Genomic DNA, 12,594 nt, shown 5'->3' with positions numbered 1-12,594 from the left:
GGTGACAAAGTTACATGTTTACTCGGTGACAAAGTTACATGTTTACTCGGTGACAAAGTTACATGTTGACAAAGTTACATGTTTACTCGATGACAAAGTTACATGTTTACTCCGTGACAAAGTTACATGTTTACTCCGTGACAAAGTTGCATGTTTACTCGGTGACAAAGTTACATGTTTACTCGGTGACAAAGCTACATATACAAGCAAACAAACCTTGTGGTATTAGCCAGTCGGACAACTGAGATTGCGTCCCACAAATGTGGCTATAGCCTCATTATCACATTATAGGTATTAAGTTATTCTGAATGATATATACAATTGTATTTTCTTAGCTGTCGTTTCGTTTTAAAAAAACTTTGAGTTTCAAAAGTTCAAGTTAACAATTTTGTACCATGTGTTTATACCGTGTGCTGCCCCCCCCCCCCCCCCCACATCCCCCCCCCCCCCCCCCCACCCCCCACATCCCCGAAGAATATTTGAAGACAGCCTGGCTATCATCTTGTGATTAATCTGTCAATTCGTAGGCGACGTCAGTGTTGTTCAAACCGATATACCGAATTAGCCTGTGTGTAGTGAGTATACCTGAAACCCATGTACGTAAGTAAATAGGTATAACAGTATATACCCGGACAACAGGCTTTTGTCCACCTGTAATTGACCGACAGAGTCACGTGGGTCCAGTAGGTCTACCTCTGTAGCCGTACTCTCTCACGGTACATTAACGCCCGAGAGTATGCTGTTACAAAACACACGTATAGGGCCAAATAAGTCTTATATACGCTCGGGTAATACACACTGGAAACCACATGTGGTTCTTAACGAACGCGACTATATATCGCTGATTTCCGGTCAATACGATCGTTTTCTGATGTGTCGACGGAAAAGTGGTATTGACCTTCCTGAAATGTTGAGAAAGTGTTTATGATTGTGTACCTCTAGTGTTTGTCGTTATATCAGGAAATACATAATTATACAGAAAATATGGAGATCTGAAGGTCGGAAGCGATATTCACGCGTGTGCGTATAACTGTGTTACGGCATTAAATCACGACTGAGCTGTCCATTTACGGCCATAACACACAACACTACAACGTTTCACAATCTGACGAGAGGTTTACGACAGCGGCAAATTAAAAGCTTGGATATTTACCGTCGGGTAATTAATTGGAGCTCGTCGTGGCGGTACGGTCCTGACGAGGAATGAGAAGTAACACTTTGTTATATTGATTGCATCCTGATTTACGAGGCGATCTCCCGGTAGAATGGCAGAATTGTTTATTTACGCAATTTGAAAGTCGAAGTCGTAATTAATATCTATGTTTACTTAACGTCATAACGAATGTCTATGTTAACTTTACGTCGTAATGAATATCCATGTGAACTTCACGTCGTAATGAATATCTGTGTTAAATTCAAGTCGTAATGAATGTCTATGTTAACTTAACGTCGTAATGAAAGTCTATGTTTACTTTTGCCACTTTTGGGGAAGACTTTGTTCCCAGAACACGACATAGTGTTTCCTAGTTGACACTCAGTACAGTATTGCAGGTATGCACTCGGACATTAAACTGACCAGTCCTTGCGACCGTAAAATTACACCTAGACTTGAATTTATCCGAGTTTATGGTATTGCGGACCAAGATCTACGACACGACGATCCGGTGAACTGTCACATCCAGGTTGGACTTACAGCCTCGGTGTGTTGGTGTGACATTAAAGTAACCTGCTTTCATAGTTTACCGATTGTGACATGAAGCCTAAGTGACCTGCTTTCATAGTTTACCGATTGTGCTATTTCATGGTTCTGTGATTGCAGAATTCAAGGTTATAGAAATACAATAACACGTTTGCGCGAGTTTTTTTGCTCGACTGTTTGTGAGTGTAGATATTACCTTGTTGAATTTTCGACCTCTGACGTTTGATACAGTTTCAGATGGTGTTTGATTCGCACGCTCGTTTTTACCGATATCTCGGATCTTATGTTCTTCAGGAATAAAAGAAAAACTAAAACAAGGCGGACACTCCCACATTACAAAGTAAATTAAGTCAGTTTCCCTATATAAATTTTGTTCGGTAACATTAAAGTTAGAAATCGAAAAAATATCAGCGAATTCATCCCACACCCGACAGACGTAAATCCTGACGACGCAGAGTAGCCGGCCGACAGCTGTAGGATCGAGAAAATCCGTCTGGAAATATGTGTCATTCCGGTTACCCCGGGAACACGATTAGAGCTATCTCGTGGGGAAATTACAGCCTGTAATTTGTGTAGGAAAATTCAACAATACAATGCCATCTCCATTACCGCGAGTTACGCCATCAGCATCAACAACGATCGTATCTCCGAGGTTTACCGACGAATGACGGACGACTTTCTCTATGGCCATCAGATTTTCTCTGCGATATGAAGCTCTGCCCCTTGTCCCTATACCATTTACTCATGTTAGCATTTATTAGCACGTTCAAATTATGCAAATTTCTTATCTGTTGTAGGAATGCATAACATATTGCGAGTCCTTATCCATACACTTTAAGACACGTGCAGCATGTCCACGGATCCATCAGCTTGAGCGCCTCTGTAAACCGGGGAATTAACTGTCCTTCCCAAGGAAATAAAACTCTTGAATGTTTTAGTCAAACAGCTTGGATCATACAAATTACATGCTTCCGGTAAACAACAAAAAACAAAATAAATGAAATAAAAAAACAACAACAAAGTAGATAGAACTGACAAATAGTGATGGAGATTCAGAAGAAATAAGTGATGAGAGACAATACGTGAAAAAAAACAATAACTGAAAAAAAAACAATGACTGAAAAAAATACTTGAGACGAAGGAAATGAAATTAGGTAAATGAAATAAAAACAATGGAAAGAACACATACTTAGAGAAGTTGAGGATGGACAGTTCACAGACACTTACTGGGAGAAGTTAAGGATGGAAAGTTCACAGACACTTACTGGGAGAAGTTAAGGATGGAAAGTTCACAGACACTTACTGGGAGAAGTAAAGGATGGAAAGTACACGAGAACGGTAGTATATAATGAAATACGGATGACGAGTAATGAAGAAAAGTTCGTACGGAGTTTAACGTCCTCGTGCGTTAGGCAGTCTCATACAAGGACGTAGATCAAGGTCATATGAGGACGGGTGTCAAGGAGACACCAACAGCTGAGGTCGTATAAGGACGAGTGTCAAGGAGACCCCAACAAACAGGGTCATTTGAGGACGGGGCGGTGTCAATGAGACACTGACAGTTATGGTAATTTGAGGACGAGTGCCAAGGAGACACCAACAATCAGGACTATATGAGGACGGATGCCAAGAAGACACTGAAATCAAAAGTCATATTAAGACATGTGTCAATGAGATACCGTATATATGGGCCGGGTGTCAATGCAACTCTAACAGCCAAGGTCATTTGAAGACGAATGTCTAAGACACCAACAGACAGTGTCATATGAGAACGGTGTCGAGGAGACACCTACAAACAAGGTCATAAGACAACTGAAAATGATTCAGGATAAAAAGGAGCAAGGTCAGAGAAATAAAATCAACCCGAAAAGAAAACGAGAGGGGAGAATCAAGGGGATGGTAGAAAACTGCTGGAATGTGGGAAAAGGTGGAAGGTAGAAAACAAGGGGAGGGTAGAAAACTGCTGGAATGTGGGAAAAGGTGGAAGGTAGAAAACAAGGGGAGGAAAGAAACAAGGGAATGTAGAAAACAGAATGAAGGTGGGAAAAGGTGGAAGGTAGAAAACAAGGGGAGGGTAGGGTAGAAACAAGGAATGTAGAAAACAGCAGGAAGGCAGGAAACAGGTGGAAGGTAGAAAATTAAGTCATCTCAATGATTCTCTGAAAATCGGGGAAATAGAAAATAAATTTTACACATGGCCAAATCGAATTTCAGCGCTTCTGATAGCTAATGAAGCACATTTGTTCCTCTTCAGAAAGGAAATTTAATTGGGAACGCCGGAGTCTAATTAAAGTCGTTTCTTGAATTCCGATGAACTCGGAGATGCTTCTAGCTGGCAGTCGTCAGGGTCCACAAACGGGGAGTACTACGCATGGTTGTGTTGGTTCTGAGGAGGAAAACACTGCAGCGCATTAGACACTTTGTTTGGTTTAGTACCATCAATACCGAGATGTGCCAATCCCGATACCATTATCCAACGAGAAATCTATTTGTATCTTATTGGGTTTTGTTCGTTTCGAAGAGCAATACAAAAATGATTACCGATATTCCATAAACTTTCCAATATAAGTCTAGAGATACAGTCATCTCTTACCAAAGCCAATTACGTTGAGAACAGTCAATCAGTCAGACTTTTATTCGCAGAGTAGTCAGTGAATCGCACTCCGTGTACTCTTTGTGACTCTCGCTTACTTTAAACATTAAAAACATGACTTGATATTATCATTAGAATGTTCCTTTATTATTGTGCTTGACAGCACGTACATATTGTAGGTTGTCTACCGTTTTAAAGCAAAATGCCTTATATACACCGGTAGTTATAAAAACGACGACTTGAATATTATAGGAGGTTTAACCGGTGCTTGCTAAGCAAGGTTAGAAATCGTTTATGCTTGGTGCAGTAACAATTCTTTATGAATATCGCTTTTTAAAGCCATCTTGAGTATTCTTTTTATATGATCTTGCATGCTCTTAGATTTGTTTTCTCACACTAGGTTTATATTATTTAGGATCTTGAATGCTCAGATTGTCTATATACTACAGTATGAAGTCCCAGTGTCTCTAGTTTGTCCGTCCCTCGTGTAGGCCCAATGTCCGTCCCTCGTATAGGCCCAATGTTCGTCCCTCGTATAGGCCCAATGTTCGTCCCTCGTAAAGGCCCAATGTTCGTCCCTCGTATAGGCCCAATGTCCGTCCCTCGTATAGGCCCAATGTTCGTCCCTCGTATAGGCCCAATATTCGTCCCTCGTATAGGCCCAATGTTCGTCCCTCGTATAGGCCCAATGTCCGTCCCTCGTATAGGCCCAATGTTCGTCCCTCGTATAGGCCCAATGTCCGTCCCTCGTATAGGCCCAATGTCCGTCCCTCGTATAGGCCCAATGTCCGTCCCTCGTATAGGCCCAATGTCCGTCCCTCGTATAGGCCCAATGTTCGTCCCTTGTGTAGGCCCAATATCTATACGTTACATGCTGTGAATGTTCGTCCCTCGTGTAAGCTCAATGTTCGTCCCTCGTGTAGGTCCAATGTTCGTCCCTCGTGTAGGCCCAATATCTATACGTTACATGCTGTGAATGTTCGTCCCTCGTGTAAGCTCAATGTTCGTCCCTCGTATAGGCCCAATGTTCGTCCCTCGTATAGGCCCAATGTCCGTCCCTCTTATAGGCCCAATGTCCGTCCCTCGTATAGGCCCAATGTCCGTCCCTCGTATAGGCCCAATGTTCGTCCCTCGTGTAAGCCCAATGTTCGTCCCTCGTATAGGCCCAATGTTCGTTCCTCGTATAGGTCCAATGTTCGTCCCTCGTATAGGCCCAATGTCCGTCCCTCGTATAGGCCCAATGTCCGTCCCTCGTATAGGCCCAATGTCCGTCCCTCGTGTAGGCCCAATGTCCGTCCCTCGTATAGGCCCAATGTCCGTCCCTCGTGTAAGCTCAATGTTCGTCCCTCGTATAGACCCAATGTTCGTCCCTCGTGTAGGCCCAATATTTATACGTTACATGATGTGAAGTCATCACTTACATTTCGTGGACTACGAAAAATAGGTCCACTTCAACATTGTGACAAAGATACTGATAGTACTGGACTGGAATGTCCGTCGTAGTTTTTTTTCTACCCTGAACCACACTTCACTACGAAAAGTACAGTATCATTGAGCGCAGTCTACTGGTTTTATTTTCTACTCTCCGTCACACTTCACTTCGAAAATACAGTATTAATGAGCGCAGTTTACTGGTTTTATTTTCTACTCTCCGTCACACTTCACTTCGAAAATACAGTATTAATGAGCGCAGTATACTGGTTTTATTTTCTACTCTCCGTCACACTTCACTTCGAAAATACAGTATTAATGAGCGCAGTCTACTGATGTTATTTTTCTACTCTCCGTCACACTTCACTTCGAAAATACAGTATTAATGAGCGCAGTTTACTGATGTTATTTTTCTACTCTTTGCCAGGCTTCAATGAAATTGTACTGTAACAGGAAAGCTAGCAGTGTGACCCAACAAGGGATCGAACCTGCTGCCCTCGACCTGCAGGTCCGCCGATCTAACGAATGAGCGAAAAGAAAATTCCCCCATGCGACCGTATTACCATGTACACTTTTTACGATTTCTAAAAAGAGATCCGCTTTACTGATGATACTAGAATGGATTGCCTGCCGTAGTTTTTCCCCGGCAAACTTCACTTCGAAAATACAGTGTTAACAAGCGTAGTCTAGTGGACAGAAATGACTCTAAGGCAGGTAATCCAGTACATTGCACTGTATGAAGAATCAGGACACGTGACCATAGCGTCTGGTCCCGGATAATCTATAGGACAGCATTGACAGACATATTGATGTCGCTTTAATTTCAAATGTTCTTTTTATCTCTTTCCAGAGTACAACACTTTCAAACGTCAGCAAAAACGTTTTTGGTATACATTGTAGTATTGTATTATTGTGTAACCATCTCCTGTCAGTAGAGATTACTAACGCTCGATTGTTGTATAGGAGTTAGTAGTAACGCAATCAAAGGCATACAAATGTAGCACATGCCCCCGTGGACTGAAGACCCTGGACTTGTAACGTCACTAACATATAAACTTATCATATTCTCCCAACCGACGCTTATATAATAAATATGTATAAAAGAACCGTGTGTATCAAATCCCTGTGCTCAATAATGTATCGTTATATGTCTGAATAGGACCAGAGTAAGATCTTTATAACTAACCGAGAGAAGTATGTATGGACAAGAGTGAGTCTTGGTTTCAACTCGACGATATAGTAGATCAGTCCGACGCCACGTGCTATTGAGAGCATTCAGTCCGAGGCCACGTGCTATTGAGAGCATTCAGTCCGAGGCCACGTGCTATTGAGAGCATTCAGTCCGACGCCACGTGCTATTCGAGCATTCAGTCCGACGCCACGTGCTATTCGAGCATTCAGTCCGACGCCACGTGCTATTCGAGCATTCAGTCCGAGGCCACGTGCTATTGAGAGCTTTCAGTCCGAGGCCACGCGCTATTGAGAGCATTCAGTCCGACGCCACGTGCTATTGAGAGCGTTCAGTCCGACGTCACGTGCTATTCGAGTATTCAGTCCGAGGCCACGTGCTATTGAGAGCATTCAGTCCGAGGCCACGTGCTATTGAGAGCATTCAGTCCGAGGCCACGTGCTATTGAGAGCATTCAGTCCGACGCCACGTGCTATTGAGAGCATTCAGTCCGACGCCACGTGCTATTGAGAGCATTCAGTCCGACGGCCACGTGCTATTCGAGCATTCAGTCCGACGCCACGTGCTATTCGAGCATTCAGTCCGACGCCATGTGCTATTCAGTCTGACGTCAGGTTCTATTTTGAGCATTCGGTCAGACGCTACGTTATATTTAGAGCATTCAGTCAGACGCCACGTGCTATTTTGAGCATTCATACGCTACGTTATATTTGCTACCATCTCCGGACCATCCCAGGATGGAACATTATAAGTGGCCGCTGAACCAGTCATATTTTTGGGTTTGAACATGGATATTATATAGTCTATTTTGATTGGTTCGCTAGCTTACTTTATACACAGTGATTAAGTACCTGTTGTCTGTGGTGTCACCCAGTCAGTACAATCAATTAAAAAATTGATTGGAAATTAATTGTGCTTGGTAAAGTAAGAGAGATCCGAATGTCCATACAGTATTGTTGGACATTGTTCTGCTATTTACGGAAATGGGGACCATACTTATGCAAAGGGATTATTTCATCAATACCCTCCATGTAATCTTACCATACAAATGGGCTATTCCGTCAATCCCCTCCGTGTAATCTGACCATACAAATGGGCTATTCCATCAATGTCCTCCATATAATCTGACCATACAAATGGGCTATTCCATCAATCCCCTACGTGTAATCTGACAATACAAATGAGCTATTCCATTAATCCCCTACGTGTAATCAGACCATACAAATGGGCTATTTTTGTGTATGTTATGACTTCATAATCAGTTCCGGTGCCGGTTCCGGTTTGTTCACACCCCCTCCCCCGCGATTTGTGAAGATAACTATGTAAACGGTGTAAGAAACATCAGGCAAAGGCTAAAATCCTGTCTCTCTGATGAAATGTCGGTTTAAATACCCATACTCACAAAGAAATATACATATATGTGCACATTTTGACTATACCTTACAAATTATCGCGAATCAAAAACTGGAAGAAAATGTGCATTTATGAAAGTATACGGGAAATTCCCAACAATAATAACTGGCTCTGACGGACCAAGTTTCTGTGAAAATTAGTCCCACAATGCAACAGGCGGGTTATCAGTCAACACAAAATGGCGGAATGCCGAAAGCTTGGGCCTGCCAAAACGCAGACAAATTCTGCCAGAAAGAAAAGTAAAAGAGACTGGAATCGGCAAAACCTCAGGATTTCCTAAGGAAAAGAATTGATTCGTTAGAACTTAGCAGATAGAAGAAAAGGGAATAGACTCGAATTCCGATTTTGCCGGACGTCTATTGGATTGTTGGTTTATCTTTTGTCTGTATTCCTCGTACATTGTCAACATCATCGATCTGAATTTTATCGATGTTTTGTTATGCATATTGCTATATTTTAAAATTAAGTATTTAGTTGTAATTTTATTTATATTGATTAGTTATTACGAGAATATTTTGCTAATTTGATCAAATGAAACCATATTACAAAATGTAGGCAAGTTCACGTATACTCGATATGTAAACAAACGGCCATGTGTGTTTGTGTAATGTTAGGATAGCGTGAATGAGCATCTTCAGGGATTGCCTTTAATACAAGTATACAACTAGAATTTTAGGTTATTTGGGAGAATGCGGCTGTAAGGTGTTTAATTGTCCAAATAATCCCCCTTGCCTAGCGATATTTTCGGGAGATGGTCTAGGTCTAGGAGAATTTGAGACCAATCCTTTTTACTGAACTTCATTAAAACATGTTCGTAAAACGAATTATAAACTAAACAAAAACCCCAAACAAAGATTTCGTTGAGGAAAAATTAAGCAACCCGTCGGTCGACGCATTCTCGATGTACCCCCACTGGAGTGACAAATGTCAACACCTTGGCGCTAGTCTGCTATTGAAGGTTTCTCAGCAGGTTTCATGTTTCATAATTTGATCATAATCTCATAAAGAATTAATTTCAATCAGTGTGTCAGCAACGATAACCGTAATCAAGTCAGGCTCGTCATCAAAGAGTTCCTATTGGAGAAGTCACAGGAACTACGCATCCACGTTATGTACAGTAACAGATACTGGTTTGAAAATGACAGCAGCCCAACCTGTTTCCTCGTCTTGTGTTGACAATCGATCACAAAAAATAAAGTCATTTATCACATACTTTTGGTATCGCTCTTCATTCATAATATATGTAGACAAGATCGGACAAAGACGGGCTTACTACCTAAAACACACCACATCATACATACCACCGCACACATACCACCTCCCATATACCACCTCATACATACCACCTCACACATACCACCTCACACAGGACACAGACCACCGCAGTACAGACACAGACCACCGCACACAGACCACCGCACACAGACCACCGCAGACACACCACCGCAGACAGACGACCGCAGACAGACCATCCGCACACAGACGACCGCAGACATACCACCCCAAACGCACACACCTACAAACAGACCAACCAAAAAACCCACCCCAACAACCACCTACACAACACCGCAACAAAACACCACCGGCACACACCACCCCACACCAGCCACGCAGAAACACCCATACAACCACCGGGCGACCGCACCAACCACCCACACACCCAAAACCCAACCACAACACAGTCAACAACACACAAACCCCAACACGAAACAGACCCACCGGAAAAACAACCACCGCACACCAACAGACCACCCAAGACCACCGGGGGAACACCACCTCACACAACCACCGCAACAGCCCAACCGGGGCCCACCAACCACCGGAACAACCACCGCCAACAACCACCGCACACAACCACCGACACCGACCACCGCAACACACCAACCAATTACAACCCACCAACAAACACCGCAACAGACCACCGCACACAACCCAGGGAAGGACAACACCGCCACCAGACCTACCGCAGGCACCGACCACCCACACAACCACCGCACCATACACCACAAGACCACCTCAGAACACGCCCCCAACCCACCCCCGAACACCCCTCCCCACACAACCACCCAACAACCACCGCCCCCCACCGCCCCACATACCACCTCACACAACCACACCCCACACCACCCAACAGACACCTAGAACCCAGACCACCTCCACAGACCCCCGACCCCCCAACCCACCCAAATAACAACGACCCACACGACCACCGGCAGACAGACCCCCCTCAACCACCCACTCAACCACAACCACCGCACACAACCACCGCACACAGACCCCCGAGAAGAAACCCAGCCAACCACCGCACACAGCCACCGACACAGACCACGCCAAGTACCACCGGAAAACCACCGCAACCCACCGAAAAACCCCCCCACCGCACACAACCACGCCGCAACTACCGTCACACACCCACGCATCAACCCGCACACAGACCACCCACACAACCACCGCCAAACATGACCACACCCAACAGACCACCCCCCCCAAGCGAAATAGGACACAGCCCACCTGCACACCGACCCCACACGCCACCGCAACAACCCCCGAGACATCCCAAAGCCCACACCCACCACCCACCCAGACAACCCCGCACAACCACCCACACCGCCACGCACACAGGGACCACCTGCAGATAACATCCCGGACAGACCATCCGCACAGACCACCCGCAACAGACCACCGCACACCGACCACCGCCCAACCCACACACACCTCCCCGCACACAGACCCACCTCGCACCACAGACACGCCAACCCACCGGGCCCAAACAGGACCACCGCAGACAGACCACGCACACAGACCACCGAAGCCACCACCCACCCCCCAAAACCGCCACACCCACCGCCCACAGCCACCGGCGCACCACCACCGTCACCGTCCCCCGCAACAGGGGAAAGGGCAGAAGACCACCGAAAGACCACCCGACAGCCGCCCGGGACAAACAGGGGACCAACCCAACATGCCCACCGCACAAGCCACCAGACAACAGACCACCGCACACAGACGACCGCACACAGACCACCGCAGACAGACCACCGCACACAGCCAACCGCACAACAGACCACCGCAGGACAGACCACCGCAGACACACCACCGCATGACAGACCACCGCACACAGGACCACCGCAGACAGACACAGACCACCCACACAGACCACGGCAGACCAGACCACCGCACACAGACCACCGCCAACCGCACACCGCCCTACCGCACACAGACCAGGCAGACAGACCACCGCACACAGACCACCGCAGAGAGACGACCGCACACAGACCAACCGGAGACAGACCACCGCAAACAGACCCACCGCACACAGACCACCGGAAACAGACCACCGCCCCACAGACCACCGCACACAGTACACCGCAGACATACCACCGCACACAGGACCACCGCAGACAGACCACCGCACACAGACGACCGCAGACAGACGACCGCAGACATACCACCCGCAGACAGTACCACCGCAGACAGACCCACCGCACACAGACCACCGAGACATGACCACGCAGACAGACCACCGCAGACAGACCACCGCACAAAGACCACCGCACACAGACCCACCGCACACAGACCCCTAAGATTAGACCACATCATACATACCACCGCACAACCTACCACCGCCTACATACCACCGTCAGGTACAGTACCATCCGCACATAGACCACGCATACATACCACCTCACACATACCACCTCATACATACCACCTCATACATACCACCTCACACATACCACCTCACACATACCACCTCACACATACCACCTCATACATACCACCTCATACATACCACCTCACACATACCACCTCATACATACCACCTCACACATACCACCTCACACATACCACACTACCAATGAGTTTCAAATATGATGTTGATATTAGTTGTACATAGACAAATCTTCACGTGCTTAGACAGACCATGACCAAGGCACGTTGTATACTGGTAACTGTAATTTTAAAACGTTGCCTTAATCACAGAAGGAATTGACCATTGTCCATTCCATGTGTCCTTGGCCATTTGATGTACGGCCCAGAGAACAGCAGGCAATCTTTTTCCATCAAGAATGTACCTTCTAAGTCCCTTTCTGTCCGTCCGTCCATTCAGAAGGTACCCTCTAAGTCCTTTTCTGTCCGTCCGTCCATTCAGAAGGAACCCTCTAAGTCCTTTTCTGTCTGTCCGTCCATTCAGAAGGTACCCTCTAAGTCCTTTTCTGTCCGTCTGTCCATTCAGAAGGTACCCTCTAAGTCCTTTTCTGTCCGTCC

General features: G+C 45.8%; 2 protein-coding genes across 2 annotated transcripts; both read left to right on the top strand.

Moving 5' to 3' along the window:
- The first annotated feature begins 3,517 nt into the window (after window positions 1-3,517).
- LOC117332305 (extensin-like) lies at window positions 3,518-10,964 on the top strand. The gene is made up of 2 exons (XM_033891189.1): window positions 3,518-3,633; window positions 9,695-10,964. Exons 1-2 carry the CDS (start codon window positions 3,518-3,520, stop codon window positions 10,962-10,964), a joined length of 1,386 nt encoding a protein of 461 aa, XP_033747080.1.
- A 323-nt stretch (window positions 10,965-11,287) lies between these two features.
- LOC117332304 (early nodulin-75-like) lies at window positions 11,288-12,353 on the top strand. The gene is made up of 2 exons (XM_033891188.1): window positions 11,288-11,969; window positions 12,310-12,353. The coding sequence occupies exons 1-2, from the start codon at window positions 11,288-11,290 to the stop codon at window positions 12,351-12,353; spliced, it is 726 nt and encodes a 241-aa protein (XP_033747079.1).
- Window positions 12,354-12,594: the final 241 nt, after the last annotated feature.

This window comes from Pecten maximus, chromosome 8 (genome assembly GCF_902652985.1).
Source record: "Pecten maximus chromosome 8, xPecMax1.1, whole genome shotgun sequence".
Taxonomy (NCBI): Eukaryota; Metazoa; Mollusca; class Bivalvia; order Pectinida; family Pectinidae; genus Pecten; species Pecten maximus.
This window is presented reverse-complemented; position numbering and strand designations above follow the sequence as displayed.